The sequence below is a fragment of the Spinacia oleracea genome, chromosome 2 (genome assembly GCF_020520425.1).
Source record: "Spinacia oleracea cultivar Varoflay chromosome 2, BTI_SOV_V1, whole genome shotgun sequence".
In the NCBI taxonomy this organism is placed as follows: domain Eukaryota; kingdom Viridiplantae; phylum Streptophyta; class Magnoliopsida; order Caryophyllales; family Amaranthaceae; genus Spinacia; species Spinacia oleracea.
Window position 1 is genome coordinate 74,563,472 of NC_079488.1, and position 24,577 is coordinate 74,588,048.

The window sequence follows — 24,577 nt, forward strand, 5'->3', positions numbered from 1 at the left end:
TTGGACTTTAAAGTACAGACTAATGCCCTATTTCTGAGGATCACTGATTATTACTTATCAGGATTGGATTTGGGAACACATTGAGTTAAGAAAGTGGTACTTTTTTCTCAACGCCGAGTTCCATAAAAATAAAAGAATTGAGTTCAACCATTGACAAATATACAAAAACAAACCGGAAATACTTCAACATTAGCACAATTCACCACAAACAAACTCATCATACCGGAAAATATAGGAGGCAACTATCATACACAGAGTTTACAAGTGTTAACCAAGGGAATAGCAAGCATTAAAGTTTAGGGTACACGCCTCTAATTCATTGAAATATCTAACAATTTCCATTACAAATTGAAATAAAACTCGTTGAAATATCTACAGCAAGACTATCATCAACAATGAAACTGTGAGCATGTATTGCTTGGCACATTACATGGCTTTTCATGAAGCTGTAAATCGACTTAGCTCACATGAGCCTTTCCCTGGCTGGTTAATGTGAGCTTGATACTTCAATAAGGAACAAAACCTTTATATTGTGATTTCAGTGCTGTTTTTAGGAATTATAATGTAGGTGAATCAGTTTCGCTTCCTTCCATGTTTAAACTTGTTACAATTCAACATTAAATAGTCCATTTGTCCAGTTTAGCCCATGTGGAATTTAGGGTTTAAAAAAAAAGAGTAAACGCCTCTAGTTCATTGAAACATGTAACAATTTCATTGAAACATCTAGCAACTTCATCACAAATTGAAATAAAAATAATTGAAATTCCTACAGCAAGAATATCATCAAGAAAGCATCACATACTATCATAACAAATAAGTAATAACACAAACAAGTACCTTTATCAAATATAGTTCATTCGTAATAACATTGACAAAAATTAAAGAGGTGAAGAGAGAAATATACCTTTGATAGAACCTTCCTTTTCTTCTGGATCTTGCTCTCCTTGGAAGCAGCCCTCTCCTTCTCAGCCAACATAGCCATCCTCTTAGCGGTTTTAGCATATGGGTTCAACTTCAACATCACATTCAGATTCTTCAATGGGTTCTTCTTCAATGGAGCCCTAACATAGTCCTTCTTAATAGGCCTAACCACAGACTGAATCTCATCATAATTGATAATCCTAGCAAGATCGCCATTCAAAATCTTAGCCCTAGGCAACATGTACTTGTTCTTTGGAGACATATCTTTGTGAGTGGCATTCATATATGTACAAAACCAGAGCAGAATATGCAAACACGTCTGAGTTTCTTAAATTTTAGGCTGGAAACAAAAATGGGATACCACAATTGTAGTTCTAACTTAGTCAATATCACCACATAAATCTTACGATGCAAAAATAATCACGTTTTAGCAGAAAATTACTTGAAAAAACAAATTAAATTCAACAAATGAACAATTAAAATTTGAGATTTTCTGAAATAGAAAACAAAAGAGAGAAAAAGAGAACCTTGGAAAGGACACATTGCCGAAGAGATTGCAAAAGATGAAGGCATTTCTCCTGATCGTAATAAGAATCAACCACGCAATTGAGAAGATCCAATGCCTCTTTTCCACACACTGGTTTAGCTGCTTCCATTTTTTCAGATTGAAGAATAGCAAATTTGGGGGTTTAGGGTTTAACTAGGGAAAATAAAATCTGAATTTGGCGGTGGGGGAACAACAGCGTCGACGCGGCTGGAAGAGGAAGAGTTCGTTGGTGGGGGGACACCAGCGGTGGCGCGACAAGTCGTTGGGTGTGTTCGGCGGTGGGTGAACAACAACAGAGAACGAGAAGGGGAAGGAGGAAAGCGGGAAACGAAACAAAATGAAACCTTAGCTTTTAGGAAATCTTTTGTGCTGCTCATTTGTACATGACCCCGCACTTGAACTCAAGTGCTGCCAATTTTCTAAAATGAGCCCGCACTTGTGAAATTGTATTTTTTATTTTTTTTAGTGATCTCAAGTGCTGCCAATTTACTAAATGAGCCGCACTTGATGGGAAGCACATGACGATTTTTCCTCTAGTGTAAGTCTGCTGATAAATCCCTTCCGTTCTTCCAACAGCCGAAAGGAAACAAAACGTTCAAATGGGGAGAGGAACAAGAAAAAGCGTTCGAAGAAGTGAAAAACTACCACAAAAGTCTACCAACTATAGCCAGGACAGAGGTTGGAGATCTGTTACAACTGTACATCTCTGCTTCTAGAAAGACAGTAGCAGCAACTTTGATATTGGAAAAGAACAAGGTCCAACAACCAGTGTATTTCGTGAGTCATATTCTCGCCCCAGCAGAGCAGAGGTATTCTTTGATTGAAAAGATGGCCGATTTTTGAGGGGTTAATGGAAGAAGGAAGGGGAAGAGATAAGTGAGTTAATGGAAGAAGGAAGGGGAGAGAGAAAAGAAAAGAAATGGGTGGGTTAGTGGGTTAATGGATGGGTTAATGTGCTTTGTTAGTGGGTGGGTTGATTAAGGGTGTTAATTAGGGATTAGGTGCGTTAATTATACGTTAAGTGGTTGATTATGGGGTTGATGACGTCATTAATTATATTTGGTGGATTTAGTTTTGAAATAGGGGTATTTCGTGTATTAAGTATTGAAATATGGGTATTTTATGAATTTCTGAAAGTCGATGGGCATTTGGTGAATTACGCCAAAACTCTGGGGTATTTCATGAAAAATCCGAAAAATTAAGCATAAAACCAGGAATCTGATAATGCAGAGGAGCCTTAATTGATTTATCTTCCAAGATTTTGTAGCTGAACGTCCTGTTGTCTTTAGCCGATTTCTATAAATAAAACCATGCAGTGTAGGATCTTCCTAGGTGTCACCTAAATTTTCTCTGTTATCAAGAAATCGTTATCTGAAATCATTTTGTACATAATAAGGAGTCATGATTCGTGATATTGAATTGTGTACACCTTTACATAATTGATGTTATTTCATCTCTCATATCATTGGTATGTAAAAGCAATTTATACATTCTGATGAATTTTTTTTATCAGGCTCGAAAACGTGTATGTGTATCATTGTATGTTCACTGTACAAAGTGTTCTTCATGAGTTATATAGGAGACATTTACTTTTTGAACATGTGCTACATAGAAGGACAAGGTGGGTGGTTTAATTCATAGACTTTATAAAACACAAATCTACAGAAAACCAAGCAAATAAATACATACATGACATTTACAACCTCATACATATCTGTTACACCCATCTAATTTCCCTGATTATCCAACTTCTCAAACTCCAACCTATAGCTACGAGTCTTCATCACATGTAATACAATGGGAACGGCTCATTGGAGATAACATCAACATAGCAAACAATAACAAAAGACTATCTTATTTTCTTTGTTTTTATCGTGTTTGATTAAGGAGACCAAAATTCATCGTTTTTCCTGGAGGGCATCCAAGCGCGATAGTGCGCGGTCTGGATCCTAGTTGAACTAAAAGAAGGAATTGAAAGTGAAAGGTTTCCAATTCGTTATTTAAAACCACAATTGAATTGAACGAAAAAGAGGAATTGAAAGTGAAAGGTTTGAACTTGCCGTGAAATTAAGATTGCGAGTGGCAGATTGGTGAGATCAAGGTTTTTCTTGGACGGCGGCTCCGTAAACGAAGAGGTGCAGAAAGGTAGATACAACCCATGATGATTAGTTGGGAGACGGGAACGAACTAGATTTACGTTGAGATTTTGATAACAATTGTTGCTGCTGATGGTGGTGGTTTTTGTTGGAAATTCTCATTGGGAAACACAAAGGAAAAAAGGGTGAGTGAAAATTCAAGAGTCCCACATTGGAAAAACTCTTCATATTCCTCTTGTTTATTAATTGGGGAATGAGTGTAACTCTTGTTTAAGAAAGTGTGAGAATGGTATGGGTGGACACATCACACACACGCGCGCGCGCGCGCCGGGCCGGGCGCGGGCCGTGGGCCGCGGGCCGTGGGCCGTGGGCCTTGGGCCTTGGGCCTTGGGCCTTGGGCCTTGGTACTTGGTACTTGGTACTTGGTACTTGGTACTTGGTACTTGGTACTTGGTACTTGGTACTTGGTACTTGGTACTTGGGAATGCGGTTCGCGGGCGTGGGGTGGGTACTTGGTACTTGGTACTTGGTACTTGGTACTTGGTACTTGGTACTTGGTACTTGGTACTTGGTACTTGGTACTTGGTACTTGGTACTTGGTACTTGGTACTTGGTACTTGGTACTTGGTACTTGGTACTTGGTACTTGGTACTTGGTACTTGGTACTTGGTACTTGGTACTTGGTACTTGGTACTTGGTACTTGGTACTTGGTACTTGGTACTTGGTACTTGGTACTTGGTACTTGGTACTTGGGAATGCGGTTCGCGGGCGTGGGGTGGGTTTTGTGGGTCAACCCTATTCTTTTTGGTAACTGGACCGTTTTGCTTAAGTCATTGTTACGGGAATCTGTATTGATTACGTAACCGTTGGATTAATTACCATTAATTACGTCCGTTACTACATTCAATGTCTCTGACCGTTTTTGGCTGTTGCAACATTCATTCCCTCAGCCGTTTTTGTCTGTTGCAATGCTTTCCTTCTAATTATTTAAATCAGAGTTTCAGTTCCCTTCTCACAGAAAATCATACACACAAAATACGAAAACACATTCTTACTCTCACACAAAATTGCTCTCGGTTTTGGGCATACGTTCTGACTCCATCCGGCTTTGTGAGTGCACACAACGTCGGAGTTGCGCTAATCCTGGAGGGCGACCGCATTCTGTTCTACTGCACCGGGAGGTAGCGCGGAATCGTCTTTTAGGACAGTGGGTGTCCACGACGCAACAATTGTTCTTCGTTCAGTTCATCGAATCAGATAAGTTTGTTCTAATTTTCGCTTTAATCGCAACAATCTAAAAGACGATTATTATGGCTTTGACTTCCAAATTCATGATTCCTGATATGTCTAAGTTAGAACCTCTTGATGGCAAGAATTATAAACGTTGGGCTGTTAGGATGCGATTCTATTTAGAACAAATTGAGATTGCTTATGTGCTTGATGACGTTGTCGAACCTGATGATGAAACTGAATTGCATGCTTTTGAGTTGAAATTTGCTAAAGATGATAGGACATGTAAGGGCATGTTGCTGCATCATATGTCGAATACTTTGCTTGATATCTATATGGGGTTTAATCATGCTAGGGATATTTGGGATGCATTAGAAAAGAAATATGGAACTGATGATGCTGGTACTAAGCGTTATTGTGTCAGTAAGTGGTTAGCTTTTCAAGTCCAAGATGATAAACCAATTATTGATCAGATTCATGCTTATGAAAATATTTGCATTGCTATGGCTGCCGAGGGTTTGAGTATTTGTGATATTACCCTTGCTATAGTTTTAATTGAGAAACTCCCACCCTCTTGGAAAGATTTTCGTAATCAGTTAATGCATAAGAAAAAGGACCTTACCTTAGAGGAGCTTGTAGGTCACCTGAAAATTGAGGAGGAAAATCGTATTAAGGATAAGGGTCAATCTGTGTTTTCCGGGTCTGCTAAGGCTAACCTTGTAGAACCTAAGCCTCATGCATATTCTGAAAAGTTTAAGGGAAAGGGAAGTCCTTTCAAGCCTCAAGGGAAACCAATGAAGTATAAGTTCAAGGGCAAGTGTTTTGAATGTGGGAAAACTGGTCACAAGTCTGTAGATTGCAGATCCAAGAAGAAGTCGGATCAGAACCAAGCCAACCTTGCTGAAGCTAATGAAGTTTCTAATCCTAACCATTTTGTTGCGGTTGTTTCAGAAGCTAACTTGACAGGTAATGTTGCTGAATGGATCGTTGATACTGGAGCAACGAGACATATCTGCACCAACAAAGACATGTTCACTACCTACGAAAAAACTGATGGTGAAAATGTCTTCATGGGTAATTCAGCTTCTGCAACTGTTCAAGGCAAAGGGAAGATCGTTCTCACTCTTACCTCTGGAAAACTTATTACTCTTACCAATGTGTTGCATGTTCCAGAAATGCGTAGGAACCTGATTTCTGGTAGCTTGCTAATGAAGGCTGGATTGAAGCTTTCATTTGATTCTGATAGGCTTGTTATTACTCATAATGGGGAGTTTGTGGGAAAGGGTTTCTGTAATGGGGGTTTATTTACTCTTGATGTCAAACTTGAAATTATGAATAAGAATGCTAGTACTTCTTCTGTTTATATTGCTGAGTCTATTGATTTATGGCATGCAAGGTTGGGTCATCTTAACATTGCTTCAATTAAAAGGCTTAAACAACTTAACTTGATTCCCAGTTTTTCTAAAACTGATTTTGCAAAATGTGAAGTATGTGTTGAGGCCAAGTTTGCAAAGAAGCCATTTAAATCAATAGATAGACAAACTAAAGTACTAGAGCTTGTTCATAGTGACTTGGGGGATTTTAAAAATTATGAGAGCAGGGGTGGTAAAAGGTATTATATTACTTTTGTTGATGACTGCTCAAGATTCACCATGGTTTATCTTCTCAGGTCAAAAGATGAGGCTGAGGAAATGTTCCTCAAATACAAGGCCGAAGTGGAGAACCAACTTGATAGGAAGATCAAGAGACTTAGGAGTGATAGGGGTGGTGAATATGACCCTAACACTCTTAAGGCATTTTGTGAGCAGAATGGGATCATTCATGAGACAACGGCTCCCTACACACCCGAGCAGAACGGGATTGCTGAAAGGAAGAACAGAACATTGAAGAACATGATGAATTCTATGCTTATTAGTTCTGGGTTTTCTGATAACATGTGGGGGGAAGCTATATTATCTGCTTGTCATGTTTTAAACAGGGTACCTCACAAGAAGCTAGACAAGACTCCATACGAAATATGGAAGGGTCGTGCACCTAACCTAAGTTATTTGAAAGTGTGGGGGTGTCTAGCAAAGGTGGCTATACCCAGCTTCAAAAGGGACAAGATTGGTCCTAAAACGGTTGATTGTATTTTTATTGGTTATGCTTACCAAAGTGCTGCATATCGTTTTCTTGTTAAAGGTGCTAACAATTCTTATGCAGGTGGTAACATCATTGAGGCAAGAGATGCCGAGTTTTTTGAAACAGTATTTCCTTTGAAAATATCTTGTATCAATGATGTGCCTTCTTCTAGCACTTCTTCTAGTATGCCTGTTGTTGCTCCTCCCACCTCTGATGTGAATTCTGAATTGGAGCCAAGGAGGAGCAAGAGGGCAAGAAAGGAAACCAGTTATGGTGATGATTTTATTACTGCTTTCTTAACTGAACCTTACTTGATTGATGATGACTTTGTTTATGTCTTTATTTTGGAAGATGATCCTAGGACCTATGAAGAGGCTATGAAATCTGTTGATGCAGTGTTTTGGAAAGAGGCAATAGATAGTGAACTTCAGTCAATCCTAAGTAACAATACTTGGGAGTTGGTTGATCTGCCTAGGGGTTGCAAGCCCATTACTTGTAAATGGATCTTTAGGAAAAAATTGAAATCCACTGGATCCATTGACAAGTATAAGGCTAGAATTGTGGTAAGGGGATTCACCCAAAGGCATGGTATTGATTATTTTGATACTTATTCTCCTGTCACTAAAATTGCTACTATTAGAACTTTGATTGCTCTTGCTTGCATTCATGATCTTGTTGTGCATCAAATGGATGTTAAAACTGCATTCTTAAATGGTGATTTGGATGAGGAAATTTACATGGTTCAACCGGAAGGGTTTGTTGTTCCTGGTCAAGAGAATAAGGTTTGTAAATTAGTCAAGTCCTTGTATGGGCTTAAGCAAGCTCCAAAGCAATGGCATGACAAATTTGACAAGACTATGACAGGTAATGGGTTCCATGTAAATGAAGGTGATTCTTGTGTTTACTCTAAGCATGATTCTGATGGTTGTGTGATTATTTGTCTTTATGTGGATGATATGTTAATTTTTGGGACTAATTTGGATCGAGTAAATGAGACAAAAAGTTTTCTAAGTTCTAAGTTTGAAATGAAAGATATGGGTGAGGCAGATGTGATTTTAGGAGTGAAAATCAAGAGAACTCCAAATGGCATTTGTCTTAGCCAAGCTCACTATGTTGAAAAGTTACTTAAAAAATTTAACTCTTTTGACGTCGATCCAGTTAGGACTCCCTATGATCCAAGCATCCACTTAAGGAAAAATAATGGTGATCCTGTTAGCCAATCTGAATATGCTAAGATTATTGGTAGTGTTATGTTTCTGATGAACTACACTAGACCTGACATTGCTTATTCTGTGAGTAGATTAAGCAGGTATACTCATAACCCAAGTCATGAACATTGGGATGCTTTGAAGAGATTGCTCAGGTACCTTAAGGGTACCATGGATTGGAGTTTGCACTACTCCAAGTTTCCAGGAGTTTTGGAAGGCTATTGTGATGCTAACTGGGTTTCTGGCAATGATGAAATTAACTCTACCAGTGGTTATGTTTTCACCCTAGGGGGTGGAGCTGTGTCTTGGAAATCTTGTAAACAATCTTGTACTGCTATGTCTACTATGGAATCTGAGTTTATTGCTCTTGAATTGGCAGGTCATGAGGCAGAATGGTTGAGAAATGTGCTTGCAGATATTCCGCTGTGGGGGAAGCCAGCTCCTTCAGTTGCACTTCATTGTGATTCGCAAGCGGCTATTGCTGTGGCAAACAACCATGCCTACAATGGGAAGAAAAGGCACATTCGTTTGAGGCACAAGGCCATCAAAGAATTGTTGTCAAGTGGGGTGATATCACTAGACTATGTAAAGTCTGAAATGAACATTGCGGATCCGTTAACGAAAGGCCTATGTAGAAAACTAGTTTTGGAAACATCGGAAGGGATGGGCCTGAAGCCCGTTGAATGAATTGTAAAATAATGAACTCCTACTCACAGAGTTCAAAGGACGACATTATTGTTATAATTCGGAAGCACAAAATTTTATTTTTTGTCCATCCCCTAGATGTTATAATGTGCTTGCTACAATAGGAAAGAGGTTGAGCATACGGCTCTTAATGAACCCATACCATATGTTTGGTGGTGTGAATGTAGCTCACACTTGATGGGATTCACCTACGTAGGTGTGGAAGTGTGGCCGCTTCCTATGAGAATTGCGATATGGGCTATTCTCTAGAGCACCTATGAGCATATCCAGGTCGGACGTATGGCCAGTATAAGGCGTCACTTTATTCGCGGAGTCAGAATGTCATACATATTCAGTTGCGTGCTTTAAGTGACGGGTTTCTATCTCCCTATCAAGTTCAATACGAAAGTCACTTGGTAGGAAAGAGATCATAGCTTAAATGTCACTAAGTGTTAATTCAAGTCGAAAGACATTGACACCTATTCAATTGTTTTGTTTGCCCAAAACCAATATCCTTCTCCTTTCTTTTCTTTCTTTTCCGCATATTCGAACCTGTGGGGGATTGTTGGAAATTCTCATTGGGAAACACAAAGGAAAAAAGGGTGAGTGAAAATTCAAGAGTCCCACATTGGAAAAACTCTTCATATTCCTCTTGTTTATTAATTGGGGAATGAGTGTAACTCTTGTTTAAGAAAGTGTGAGAATGGTATGGGTGGACACATCACACACACGCGCGCGCGCGCCGGGCCGGCCGCGGGCCGCGGGCCGCGGGCCGTGGGCCGTGGGCCGTGGGCCTTGGGCCGTGGGCCTTGGGCCTTGGGCCTTGGGCCTTGGGCCTTGGTACTTGGTACTTGGTACTTGGTACTTGGTACTTGGTACTTGGTACTTGGTACTTGGTACTTGGGAATGCGGTTCGCGGGCGTGGGGTGGGTTTTGTGGGTCAACCCTATTCTTTTTGGTAACTGGACCGTTTTGCTTAAGTCATTGTTACGGGAATCTGTATTGATTACGTAACCGTTGGATTAATTACCATTAATTACGTCCGTTACTACATTCAATGTCTCTGACCGTTTTTGGCTGTTGCAACATTCATTCCCTCAGCCGTTTTTGTCTGTTGCAATGCTTTCCTTCTAATTATTTAAATCAGAGTTTCAGTTCCCTTTTCACAGAAAATCATACACACAAAATACGAAAACACATTCTTACTCTCACACAAAATTGCTCTCGGTTTTGGGCATACGTTCTGACTCCATCCGGCTTTGTGAGTGCACACAACGTCGGAGTTGCGCTAATCCTGGAGGGCGACCGCATTCTGTTCTACTGCACCGGGAGGTAGCGCGGAATCGTCTTTTAGGACAGTGGGTGTCCACGACGCAACAATTGTTCTTCGTTCAGTTCATCGAATCAGATAAGTTTGTTCTAATTTTCGCTTTAATCGCAACAGTTTTCCCAGCATAGCTCTCGAGAATAGTCTTATCATGGCTGCTCCATACGAGGTTTAGGGTTTTCTGCTCTGTTTTTCCCAGATATAAGAAAACAAAGAAGGGTGAGGGGAGGGCCGAAGTGGCTTTCTGAGTTAATTTTGAAAGCTCCAAATTTCGGTAACAGTCTCAAATCATTCCTTTACTACTCGTACTATACTACCTGTCTGCTTCATTCACTAAAGCATTCCTGCCACGCTATTATTTGGGATGTCTATGTCCAATAATCGAGGATGGAACATGTTCTAAGAATTTGATGGTGCATCACGGTGCATTTGGTTTCCTTGGTATTGCGGTACCATTGTATAATGTTCAAGAGTTTAGTTTACATGGGGTATGAAACTTAGATAAGTTTGAAGGTTATTAATTTAATGATAAATATTTGATTCAAACTTTGGATTTGCATAACTTATACGGAGTAGCTCTTATAGGTGTTGCCTTCGATACATTTTGTTTGAGCATGAGTATGCACGAACAACATATATTACCTGATGTTTGTATTCACACCTTTTCTTTTCCGATGGATGTTTGAAATCCTTACACATTATAAGCTTCAAGAGTATATTTGTTATAGCAGTTCATTGAGATATATACTTTTCATGCAGTAATTCATTTAGATGTTTACCCAATGTTATTGGTGAATATATATGTCCACATTATTTTCAGAAAAAAAAGGCTTTGCTTGAAGTCACTGACTCAAATTTATGTCGTGCAGATGAAGAAAGGGCCGAAGAAGCTTTAATTGATTGGGAATGTTCCTTGCATCTTCCTCTATGGGTTTGTAAGACAGAGAAGACTTCTATAGAAAAGCGTCGTGACAATTTTACTGCACTGTTGGAAGAGAGTGATGCTAATGTCGTTTCACTTGCAGCATCCTTAAGGAAACCTCTATGCCCTTTATGGATGTCATAAAAATCTGTCATCTGGTTAAACTTAAATGAGTTACCTGATCATAATTCCTGGGATTTCACACCATTTATACTTGTTTCTGCATCCTCCTTGAATGGTTTTCTTCAACAAAGGATAAGCTCCGAGTTCAGCTGGAACTATATATATTCCTGGGGCAGGAGATGATGAAGAAAGTTGGGCTAGGGGTCTAAGTGTCTAACACCTCTTTTGTTCTGGAATCATGTGTATGACCTCATACATTGCGGGCCTGATTTGTGTAACCATAAAGTTTCTGAAATTGTTGAAACAGTCAGAGTATATCCAACACAAAGAGGACTGGTTGCTCCTCAGATTTTGATGAAGTCTCAAAACGCCTTCCTAGAGTAATGGACATCAGGAGTTTCCATTGGAGATACTGCAATATGTTAGTTGAGTTCGACAAAGATCGATGTGGCCTAGTCACTACTCAACTTGGTAATTACTCCCTCCATCCCGGAATACTCCAAACGCTTTCCTTATAAGGTCATCCTGGATTATTTGCAACGTTTCTAAAAATGGAATCTTTTATTAATATTATATCAATTTTTCACTTACCCAATGACGCACCTACATCCCCTACTCCATAAAAAAAACATTAAAAATTCCACCACCCCGCCCCCACCCCCTACCCCTTTAAAAGTTTGACACACATCCCGCTACCTATATTAAAAAAAATACATCACTACCAACTACCATTTAATTAAATAATAAGTCAATTACAATGCATTAAACTCTGTGTCAGTCAAACCGTTCCAATTATTCCGGGACGGAGGGAGTATATTGCTATTTTTATTTAGTTTTTGTTAGGAATTAAACACAACTTAGTTAAGTCGACAAGAATACGAAACAGACTCGTAGTCAAATATAAGTCTTGTTTGGTTTAATATCTTGTTTGCTAGTTTAATTAGAATTGTAATTAGGAAACTAGATATATTTTGGTATGTAACAATCTCTAGAATTATTTAGACTTGGGGAGCAAGTATAATTTTAGTAGATGTGGGTTTCTAGTTTAGTCTATAAAAAGAGTTTAGGCCTAGATAAAAAATAAGTAAGAGGGAAAAATACATTGGTGAGAGGAATCATCAATTGAGGGGTTATTGTGTTATTTTGCAGAAACTTAATAATGCGATAATATTTGAGGGGTAATCTAAAGGAGGCATATTTGCTGAACTATTAGAGCGCCACCTAGGATTACTAATGGTTTCGGCCAATGAAAAATAAGATTTCTAATTTATTTTTGAATTAAAAAAATCGAGTGCCACGTAGATAATTAATTAGGTGTCACATAGATATTTAAATTAATTAATTAATTACTAATATATACATTCCATCCAAAATCAAACCCTCTAATAATTAAAAAATAAATCTAAAATAAAATTCATCCAAAATCAAACACCAATCTAAAATAAAATTCAATCCAAAATCAAACATTAATGCAATATTAGAGCGCCACGTAGGAAATCCAATGGTTTCGGCCAATGAAAAATAAGACTTCAAAATTATATTTGAATTAAAAAGTCGAATGCCAAGTAGATAAATTATTAGGTGCCACGTAGATATTTTTATTAATTAATTTTTAATATTTCTTATATACAATTTCATCCAAAATCAAACACTATAATAATTAAAAAATAAATCTAAAATGAAATTCTATCAAAACTAAAAAAAAACCAATCTCATCTAATATAAATATAGCAGTTGATATATATAGGAGTTTTATTTTAACGTAATAATTTAATAGAAACCGTGCATCGCACGGGCTAAAATTTAGTACGATAATATTTGAGGGGAGGAAATTTAAATTTCCTCACAAACACTTGTGTCTTTAATTATTGTTTTTGCTATTTGTTCTATATTGTATTTGCAGGGTTTGTTCAAATCGTTCGTGGCAAGTATTTGGTTATAACAGTTTTTCATCTTAGCTTTTTTTAAGTGCTTGACATATTGGTACCTAGCATTTTGTAAACCAACGGGAAATTTAATCATGAAACTCCATGCTATCCGAAATAAGCAACGTCTTGCCTGTGAAATTGATGTTATCATTTGCAAATTGCAATTTTGCATGTTAGTAGATCCGAGAAAAATACAACTCGTTAACACGGATAAAGATTTATGATCAAATATAGTTTCCGTACTTCATATTTTCATACGAAGTGCTCTTTATATTCCTAAATGATTTTCTCAAATGCTACAGAGTAATCTATTAGGAACCGAGGGAGTATTATGTAGTATACTCAAAGTCTCAAATGAAGATCATCAGTGTTGTTATGTGACGAATCTGACGACACTGTTATACTACAGCTGTGTTCTGTTCATACTAGTAGTTCACCAACCTCATGGTCAAATCAAGGTTAGTTTTTGGTAAGTTTCAGATTTCAGAACAAAGGGGTTTTGATTTTTGAAGCATCTTCCAGATTCTAGAATGACCATAATACCCTCCTTAATCGTTACGCACTTACGCCATCTAGGCCTACGACGAGTCCTTCTATATGACTCGTCTTCCAAAGTACTCCAGTCCTTTTACAGTTTTACCTGCCATATGGGGACTAACTACTCTTTCCCGCCAAAAAATAAAGGTATCCCATGAAAAAATAACCACCTTTTATTGGCCCTTTTCTCAAATCTCAATGTTCCTTAATTCATTTTGTCATTCTTCAACGTTATTCTACTGCTCCCTCCGTCCTATAATTATAGTCTCGTTTGATTAAAAATATGGATTTTAAGAAAAATTGATATGGTACATGGAAAAGTAAAATAAATTACAAAGGATGATTGAGTTGGATGGAAAAGTGGAATAAAGTACATGGAAAAGAGAATATAGTACATAGGAAAGTGGAATATAGTATATGGGTGGGGTTTTTAATGATTTTTTAATTAATATAGTACATGAGACAGTGGGACCTTAATAGCCAAAATTAGAAATAGTACTATAATTTTGAGACGCCCGATTTGAAAAACAGGGCTATAATTTTGTGACGGAAGGAGTAAGAGGGAGATGAGAGGGTCCTGTCTCGACCTATTTAACCGATCTATTTTAGACCGATATTCAATAGTTCTAACTCGTTTCATGCCGCTATTCAATAACTTGACTCGATTTGAGTCCAACTTGATATGATATAAACCTATTATTATCCTACTAAATTCATTTACAATATGACTATACCTCGACCGGGTATAAACAAGACCCAATATAAACTCGTACTTAGAAATTCCATTATAATCCGACCGGCTAATTTTCAAACCTGATTATATACTCCCTCTGTATTTATTTAAGAGATACACTTGCCTTTTTCGGTCGTATTTATTTAAGAGATACACTTGCCATTTTTAGTAACTTATCAAACCCACCATCTAATTAAATAATATATCTACATCCCACCCCCACCCCCACTCCCTACAATGAAATGTTCCCACTTGTTTTTCCTATTAAAATATCTATTCAACCCCACTTATTTTATTAGTTTATTTCATTCAATTATTTTTCTTAATACTCATACCCGACCAAGTGTATCTCTCAAATAAATACGGAGGGAGTATTAGCCAAACGAACCCGTTCAACCCGTTCTGATGAACCTGATCCAAACTCGGTCAGTTGACCGAATTGACACCCCTTAATAGTCCAAATCTTTTGCAGTTTTACCTGCCATATGCTAACTACTCTTTCCCGCCAAAAGTAAAGGTATCCTGTGGAATAAAAAACACAGCTTTAGTTAGCCTTTCTCTCTTTGTTTCCTTAAGGTCATATTTAGTTCATTATTAGTAAAGGAAAGGAAGAGAAAAGAAAAGAAAGGAAAAGAAAGGAAGGGAAATAGGTTTTATTTTCCTGTGTTTGGTTTAGGGGAAAGAAATGAAGGGAAGAGAAGGGAAAGCTAAATGACAGCTTTTAATTTTCTCTTTCCTTCCGAATTCCTCCAATTTTGGAAGGAAAGGAAAGTGAAAATTTTGTAAAGGAGCTTTCCTTCCAATTCCTTTCATTTCCTCCCACTTCCCATATAATTATTTGTACCAAATACAGGAAACCTTATTTTATCTTTCCTTTATTTTCTTTTCCTTCCAATTCCTCCCAACCAAATAAAGCCTAATTCATTTGGTCATTCCACAACGTTATTCTAGAGAGAGAAACAGACATTAAAGAGAGATGAAAGGGTCCTCGAAGGTGATAATGGGAGCAACAATGTCAATTGTAATCATCCTTGCCATTGTGCTATGCTTAGTTTTAGTGCTTCTAGCCGAGCTTTATTGTTCGATCCTTTTCCGGCGACGAAAGCTCAAGTCAGCGAAACCCGATTCGATTCCCGAAAACCCGATATCTCAACCTCAACAACAACCCCAAGAACAGTTAGTCCCTTCTCCTCTTAGCAGCTTCTATGCTCAAGGAGTTCTAGATGCTCCTAGAAGCTTCCTCTTCCCCAAACTCCCTAGCAAGCGAGAACACCGAGTTGAAAACGATGACATCGAAAGGCCAAAACATGGGAAACTCCATCAGTTCCTTAGTGTTCAATCCCCACAACAAATCGGCCTTACTTCTTCCTCCATCAAACCACACCAACAACCTGATGAAAACCCTGAAATCAATTTCATGTACATTTCAAACCCTGTTTTCGACAACGAGGTTGCCCGGCTGAGCCACGTTGCAACCCCGTTCGAGACCCCGGACAGCTCCCCTTCCCAGTTAAACCAGAGCGGGTCATCCGGGGAAGACGACGAGGAGGAGGAAGAGAGAAGAAATGAAAATCCAGCAACCTCAAGTCCATCTTCACTGCCATTAAGTCCAATGAAGGAGCTCCCTGTTAAAGCTGCTTCTGTTGCTTTGAGGAATGCTAGGTCTTTAGGCCCTTCTGCTAGTGAATCAACTAGTCATATTGGTCGATCTTCATCTTCTTCGGGTTCACCTCGTACTTCACCTTCGTGGTAATGTTTTTATTTCCCAATTAGGTACATTTTGGTGGTGTCAAACTTGATTGTTCTATGAGAATTTCACTTGTTTTTAGTCAAAGTTGAAGCATCAATCAAATGTTCTTTGTAACAGGTAGGAAATGATTTTGGCATAGTAAAAGTTGATTTAAGTACTGAATTTAAGCACACCCTCTGTGAAAACACAATTTTATGTGATTCATGCTTCTACAATTCTGTTCATGTAATATGTATCGGAAGATGATTTTACCTACTGTAAAAACACAATTTTCTCTGTGTCACGCTTCTACGGTTCTAATCAAAATCAATTTTCAGGTGGATCATATAGTCTATCTTAGGCTCCGTTTGTTAGGGTGTAAAATCTTTTTAATCATTTTACGTTGTTTTGTTGGATAAGGGATGAAAAACAATTTTTTCATGATTCCCTCAAAGGTGGAAAACCCTTTTCCATTTGAAAGGGAGGGAAACTAATTTTCCTTCTTCCCTCCTTACTTCCATCTCCTTTTTTCCCTTCAATCTTCACCATCTTCTCCCATTTTCCTTTAAGGTACCAAACAAAGGAAAAACTAGTTTGGAATTGTGTTTTCCTTTGAAAAATATTTTTCATAGAAAATCGTTTTACAATGAAATCGTTTTACGCCTTACCAAACGGAAGGTAAGAAATAGAACTTCCAAATTCTCTCCTTTTTTGTGTGTTTTGTTTCTTTACTTCTCTTTGATAGACTACTACGTAGTACGAATGTAAGTATGTAGCAGTAAATTTGTAGCATGTAGCAGTAAATTATGGAAGAAGTGGTGCTTTTACTGGCAACAGGCGTGGTAAAAGGCACGTGAACCCATGCCAATATGCCATGCTTTCACCTAACTTTAGCTCGTTCTTTTACTTGTCTTGGTTTTTTTTGATAGAGATGTTTATGTCTGTTAAGATTCTATTTTTGTATTTTTGGTGCTATTTTGTTTTGGAATTGTGGGCACGTGAGGTGCAACTGGTTTTTAGAAATTCACATAATAATATAAAAAAGAATTAAGGAAATTGGAAAAAAAAAATCTTAGATTTTTTACGGGGTTGCTAATTATGGTGATTCCAAGGGTATGGAAGCTTAACAAATAACAATGCATTTGTCTATTTTGGACATGGACAAATCTCTTTAATCTATTGTATGAACCCTAGAAAGAAGCTTCAGATTCTGTTTTAGCCACAAAATTTTATCAATACCAATAAACTTAATTATTAATGAATCCAGTAACAAGTAGGGTAGCGGTGGGATCCCTGGAGGTGGGTTTCGGCCTTCTTGATTTAAAAATGGAGTAGGGTAATTGTTACAAGTAATGCAAATGCTAATCTTTATGTTAGTACCATTACAAATTATGTGAATACCAATAACACGATATGACTTTTATTCAATAACACGATATGACTTGTATTGGTGGTACTTCTAAGTAATTTTACATTTTGGTACTGACATATTATGTGTTGGTACTCAAGATGGTTGTATTTGGATCACTTGTGTCCATAGGCAAGCCATTTGAGGTTTAGAAACCCTCTTCTAGGGGGTGTTGGTATTGTGAATAGTAGGGTGACAACAATTCAGAAGCGAATTTTGTTCAGGATCTAAAACTTTCGGCAGTATGGGGGTTTAAGTGTATGGTTTTCAGTTTTTCACACAATAACATAGTAAAAGTTACAGCCAAGTACAAGAGAACAAGACTTAAGAATGCACAATGTATCTGTCGAGGCAGTGTTCTGCCCTCTGACTTGGTATATTTTAGCATCTGTCTTTTGAAACAATGTCATTCATCAACAAATTGGCAATAAACCTGTAAAAATCAAACAGAAAAAACTTCAAGAATTTAGTAACGTCTTTCAGCTATGTCACTATAAATTGGAAAATTCCAGAGGAGATTAAGTACGTACAGTGAACACCAGAGAAATCAATCAACTGAAGCAACAAAACATTCCTGGTCGACCTTCTTGTCTGATTTGCATTCCACTTGAACGCGATGGACAAGTTCTTGCCATTGTCTTTGCTGCAAAAACAACATACATCTCTTCATAATCATGTACATACTGATAGGACCAAGCAGAGCGCAAAGTGAGTAGAGGTACATAGTACAGTAGATGAAAAGTAACCTATTTCATAAAAGAGCTCATTGACATTCTGTGCAGTTTTAGCTGAAGTTTCAAAGAATTTCAATTCGTTTTCCTTTGCGTATTCCTCTGCTTCCTGCAACAGATATCAGTTTCATAAAAATCCTCCGGAAGCGTTCATTAACCAAAACTTCATTGAATAAACTAACACGAGTATCTGGTAATGTCTCAGACTCTCAATTTTACTGCAGCTACATGTACATTTCTCTTATGAGAAAGTTGAGCAGAACAAAGCTATGAATTGTCCTACATGAACCTCGAGAAAAAGAACAACGATGTAATACACATAATCCAGGCATTAATGCAACTAATTAACCATAACATCTTATTTCACGCTAGTATACCTCGTTGTCGACCTCCCTCTTCTCATCAAGGTCTGCCTTGTTGCCAACCAAGGCCGTGAACATGCGAGGGCTTGCTGATTGGTAAGGAAAGGCGAAATGATTGTTAAAATAAAAACCGTATCATGCAACAGTTAACAGACAGACATAGGTACGTTGTTACCTTGCCTCTGCAATTCCTGAATCCATCTCTTTGCTTTCCCAAATGATTCCTATACATCAATAACCAGGTTTCATGATATCAGAATCTGTTTTAATCAACACAATAACATGAAGTTCGAGTTATTCGAGCAGAAATAAAGCTTCATTCTCTAAGATACACTGCTATGTCCTACAGTTACCATGCTAGTAATGTCATAGACCACGACAGCTGCAGCTGCACCGCGGTAATACATAGGAGCTAAGCTTTGGTATCGTTCTTGACCAGCAGTGTCCCATATATCAAGCTTCACAATTGATTCATCTAAGGACAATACCTCTGTGAAAAATGCTGCTCCAATTGTTGATTCCTGCAGGTTAACACAGTCCCATTAAAAAGATTGCTCCTCGATATCAAGTGTATGCAATTGTTGAAGATTTGTAACCTGATAATCGAAGAACTTCCCCTTGACAAATCTCAAAACTAAGCTTGTTTTTCCTGTTCCCATATCCCCGAGAAGCACCTAGAAGATAATCAATAAAGTCGGAGTAATTATGCAACATACAAAGATAGGTTCTTTTTGTTCAGTGAACATCAGCTTTGAATTTTTTGTCAGAAAAACAACCAACATAAGTTTAATCAGTTTTAATCAACAAAAGTCACTTCAGTTTCGTAAAATATAGATGAAGAGAGTACACACCAGCTTGGCTTGGATGTTTTTGGTGCCCATGTTGGTGACTGCATCAATTTGATCAATCCCAGATATATCGAAAATTCGAGAATCTGAAATAAGAAATAAAAAGGCTTAATTACTTGAATTGTAACTCTGGAAATGAAAATGATCAGAAAATAATAAGGGAGGGCATACAACAAATTAAGACTGTTAGGTTTGACTGGTAAGTTGGTTAGTTTAAGAACTTTTTGCTTAGATTTTTGGTTGGTTTTTTTAACCTATTTTAGGTAATTATAATGGCAATTTGGCCAACACTCCACCAATTTCTTCTTCCTTAAGGATTGAAGTTTCCTTTCTCAGAATGACACAAAACAATAAAATTGTTGTCCAGATGTTCTCTATTTTGGCTTGTGTAAGAAAAACAACAATATGGATCTCGAGCAGAAAAACATTTTATTACTTATGTTAATATAAACCCAATATGGCAATGAGTTTCAGTTATGGTATATTACTAGATATTTATTTAGGAGATATATTATGTTATTGTATTCCTATTTTACGAGTTGTATTTTAGGGATAGATTTGTTAATATATTGGTTTCTCCTAAATTGTAATATTCTAATAATATTGTGTTTCCTAATACTAGGGCTAGGGTTAGGAAGTTGGGGTATATAAATAGGGATTTATATACCATTATGATTGATATGCTTGAGATCCTGAGCTTGAGCAAAGTTTGAGAGAAACACCTGTGAGGTTGATTGATTGTATTATTAATAACGGTTTTGATTAATAATACAAGTTGGGACGTGGGTGTGAGGGGTAGAAAAAGCACGAGGCTAATGCGTGACCTCGTCCCTCGTGGGTGTGACGCTTCTTTTTGTCAAATCAAGTGTAATTGGATTTCCTGTGAGTTTACACCCAATTGACTAGTAATATAGGAGTCGCCATTCAGTTTTTAACGACAATGAGAAAAACTGACAAAACCCGGTTATCGTGACATAAAGGGAGTGCAATTATGTTTGACAACGACGGCCGTAGGTTCCCTTGTGATCCCTGGTGGTGGGGATCGCTCAACGTACACCCGCAGGGTAGAGATTGAGGGTTCGGGGGACTGTAACTACCGAGAGGAGTACTCGCTCTTCGATAACTCTAGAGGCAGGATATCCTTACTAGCTCAGCATAAATAATTGAAGGGACATGCGTTAACTATTAAACTAATCTGAGTTGATTTTATCAATATGCAACATATAGTACTAGATCGAACACGATTATCTGATTTAGATTGTTTTAAGGGACCTAGCATGATAATCCAATTTCCCAAAAATATCATATTTATTAAGCGTGATCGAACAATCAGATTTTAGTTAGTTTAACAGTTCATAAAAGGGCGAGGAAAGCAATTAAACCATGGAAAAGAGACACATTACGACGCACCCTTGAGAGGTGCGTCACGGTTCTCAGAATACTAACCACTTTGACTTTGCTATTTCTCCTTTTATTTAACGAATCTCAAATTATGGGACGGGATACGTTCTGTTCGATTTATGGATCGATTGCGACAGAACGCGTGATCAGTTTTGCAGCGTGAGGCTTAGGCTTAGGGGTTTAGAGTCAATACTCAGAATAATAATTGTGTGTTGTGTGTGTCCTTTTCACGTCGAACTTAAGGCCCTATTTATAGAAAAGAGTTCGTGGAAAGATAGAATTGCAGAACTCTAATCCATGAGGAATTAGGAAAAAACACGTACCAGGTATTTTCAGCGCCCAGCTCTGGGCGTCAAAGATTTCGGCGCCCAGGGCTGGGCGTTGAAAATAGAGATCCATGCAATTTCGACGCCCAGGGCTGGGCGTTGAAAGTGATGTCTGGGCCGAGTTCTTTGTCGGATTCGTATTCCTAGAATCCGGAGTGTTTGAGACTTAATCGAGTCTTCTAGTGCATATCAACTTTATGACGGAATGCGTCTGGGCCCGTTACGAACTCTAGGCTCGTTAGGATTTTAATTAATACGTGACTCTTACTTTCGAATCATATTAGGAATAGGATTCTCTCGCAATTTCTATCTCATTTAGGATTTATGTTGGAGTGCAACACCTAATTCTGACAGGTTTCTATCTTTTATGACTTGCCACTTTTAACAACTACCCATTACGGCAGTTACTATTTTTAGCAGGTTTCCATAAATAGCAGGTTTCGGGTGAAATGAAAAGGGGTAATGAGATTCGTTATTTTATAGGAGATGTGTTGTCAAGTGGAGATTTACGTTCTCATCATCGAACCTTCCCTTTCGGGAATGGGGACAAAAGTAGGTGTCTACAGTGGGTATACCACGTTATTAATATTGTGTGTGCTTTGTCTAGATTGTTATCTCGTACTATTTCTAACAACTTAAAATATGTATGTCAACTAGATTAATTGGTACAATTAATCCTTGATGTCTATTGGTGTACTCCCTCCCCTAAAGAAAACAAATAAGCTATATAGGCACGTGCTTTCTTTAAAAAAAATTGCATATATATTTTTAAGAAACCAGAAATCTCTCATTTTTGTTTTCTCTCTCCCAGAGGTTTCTCTCTCCTCTTTTGTATGTGATTTTTTTCTAATCTCGAGTAACAATGTCGATGCGACGAATTCATAGCATGGATTTAGTTTGAATTAAGAATACACTTTCTGTAGCAAAGCCCACTTTGGGTATCTCATCTTTGTAATCTAAATTCAAACAAATCAATAAAACAACACCAAAAATTATCAAAAAAAAAAACAATGTCGATCGGAGAATCTGTTTGCGTTTGCGCCGCCCTTATCCTTCACGACAATGAAGTCGTTGCCACTAGCTGTAAACTTAGTTTCTCTTTTTTCCTTTTTTTGCTTTTAATTTTCTTAATTTTCGTGGTTTCTGATTGAATTTATATGTTGATTAGAAACATGTATTTGATAACTTAGAAGGTTTTTCCTTTTTATGTTTTACGTATGTGTGCACATCAATTTTTATGTGATTTAGAAATTTTCTGGTTGAATATCCATTTCTCTCTCCATTTTCTTGTAAAATTTCTTCAAAAATCGGATCTAGAAATTTTTATGTCCAGATCTAGATTTTTCAATATGTTCATATTTATATATGGTTATGTTCATTTTGTGAGATTTTGATATTCATATCACTTTATTATGATTGTTTATTAAGTTGGCAAAAGCTGACGGGTGCCCCTGGGGCGTTAGATAAGTAGAATATGATACATGATTTATTTATTAATCTTTGTGAATTGAAACTAAAATGTTTGTGCAATGAAATAAATATTACTCCTTCTCCCAATAATAATACTTTGTGAATTGAAACTTAATATTTGTGTCAAAGATTAATTAAAGCAAATATAGAAACTTGTGAAACGATATTATTGAGATACTTCGGACTAGCTACATGGAATATTTATGCAAATAAATTATTTTGGTCTTTTACTAGTACTCTATGATTATGGTTAGCAAACTAATACTCATATGATTATGGTTAACAAATAACGGCATTATTTGACCATGTAATTTTTTCGTTTTGCTATTTACTCCAAATTCTTCAACGACATTATTTGACTATATATAGGAAATTGTAATATGCTCTAACTACATTGTTTGACTACATTCCATGTCCCATGTATCAAATAAGGTTTAAAATATGAACACAATCTCTACTAATTTTCTCAGATTTTGATACTTGGTAGTCGAGTTCAACCAGGAAAGGAAATTGACCCAAATAAGGAGCAAAGAAACAGAGTCTCAATTAGATGTAATTGTAATGCTCATTTGCGTATCAAATTGAGGAGATGTAATGAAATATTTCCTGAAGAGTGGCATGCAACTACATTTGTAGAAGAGCATAATCATGATCTACTATCTCAATCCCAAGTGTGGTTCCTTCCTGCTAATAGAATGATAAGTCAAGAAGATGAGAAACATATTCTATTATTAAAAGAAGCTAGTTTATCGGTGAGACAAATTATTCGTGTACTTGAGCTTGAAAAAGATGTACAACATGGAGAGCTTCCTTTTCTTGAAAAAGATATCCGGAATCTTTTTACCAAAGTGAGGAAAACGGTTTCTGGAGATGATGTTTCTAATCTAATAGAGTATTTCAAATCTTGCAAACAAGAAAATTCCTACTTCCACTACGTTGTTAAGGTTCATCATGAGAAGAAGATGGAGCACTTATCAATTGAGTGGTATCAAAAATATGGAGATGTTGTGGTCTTCGACACTACTTATTAGGTAAATTTATACGACATGCCGTGTGGCATATTTGTGGGTATCAATAACCATGGGAAGACAATATTTTTTCGATGTGCGTTGCTCTGAAATGAAACTACAAATGCTTTCAAATGGTTAATCAAGGTATACGTTATTTTCATTTACTTTTCTCATACAAAATAGCTTACTTACTTTTGCCATACAAATTATATTTTCTATAGCTTACTTTTGCCATACATGTAAAATTATATGCATATCCTTAGTAGTGACATACTCCCTCCGTCCCGGAATACTTGACCTGTTTTCCTTATCGGGTCGTCCCTTAATACTTGACCTGTTTCTACAAATGGAAATATTCTAACAATATTATATTATTTCTCACTCCACCCCTATTAACCCACCTACCCCCTACTCCATACAAAAAATAATTAAAAATTCAACCCCAACCCCACCTCTTAACCCACCTCCCACTAACTACATTAAAATAATACCCCACTATCAACTACTACCTATTAAATTAAATATAAGTCAATTCAAGTCCCTTAAACTCTGTGCCGGTCAAACCGGGTCGAGTATTTTGGGACGGAGGGAGTATATCTCATTAGTTAATTCTAACATACTTGTTTTTATTTTCTGAAAGCCACCAAAAACAATCATAACAGATCAAGATCCATGGATGACACAAGCAACTTCTGACGAGTTGCCACACACAAAACATTGCTTTTGTATATGGCATATCACTTCAAAATTTAGTGGTTAGTTCACATTTATTCTACGTCATAAATACCAAGAGTGGTGCAAAGATTTTTATATGCTTTATAAATTGGAGACCATCGAAGATTTTGAGACCCAATGGCCCCTTGTTGTCAGCAAATACAACTTGCTTGACAATAAGCATGTAAAAGGTTTGTATC

The 24,577-nt window shown here is 37.3% G+C and overlaps 2 protein-coding genes across 2 annotated transcripts; one reads left to right on the top strand and one right to left on the bottom strand.

Annotated features, from left to right (window-relative positions):
* The first annotated feature begins 14,968 nt into the window (after nucleotides 1–14,968).
* Nucleotides 14,969–16,352, top strand: LOC110806126 (uncharacterized). The gene has a single exon (XM_022011765.2). It carries the CDS (start codon nucleotides 15,355–15,357, stop codon nucleotides 16,129–16,131), a length of 777 nt encoding a protein of 258 aa, XP_021867457.1. The 5' UTR covers nucleotides 14,969–15,354; the 3' UTR covers nucleotides 16,132–16,352.
* A 907-nt stretch (nucleotides 16,353–17,259) lies between these two features.
* On the bottom strand, nucleotides 17,260–19,607 carry LOC110806133 (ras-related protein Rab5-like). The gene is made up of 8 exons (XM_022011769.2): nucleotides 19,460–19,607; nucleotides 19,205–19,282; nucleotides 18,962–19,129; nucleotides 18,784–18,832; nucleotides 18,624–18,697; nucleotides 18,262–18,355; nucleotides 18,046–18,158; nucleotides 17,260–17,948 (listed from the first exon to the last, which is right to left on the bottom strand). Exons 1-7 carry the CDS (start codon nucleotides 19,487–19,489, stop codon nucleotides 18,067–18,069), a joined length of 585 nt encoding a protein of 194 aa, XP_021867461.1. The 5' UTR covers nucleotides 19,490–19,607; the 3' UTR covers nucleotides 17,260–17,948; nucleotides 18,046–18,066.
* Nucleotides 19,608–24,577: the final 4,970 nt, after the last annotated feature.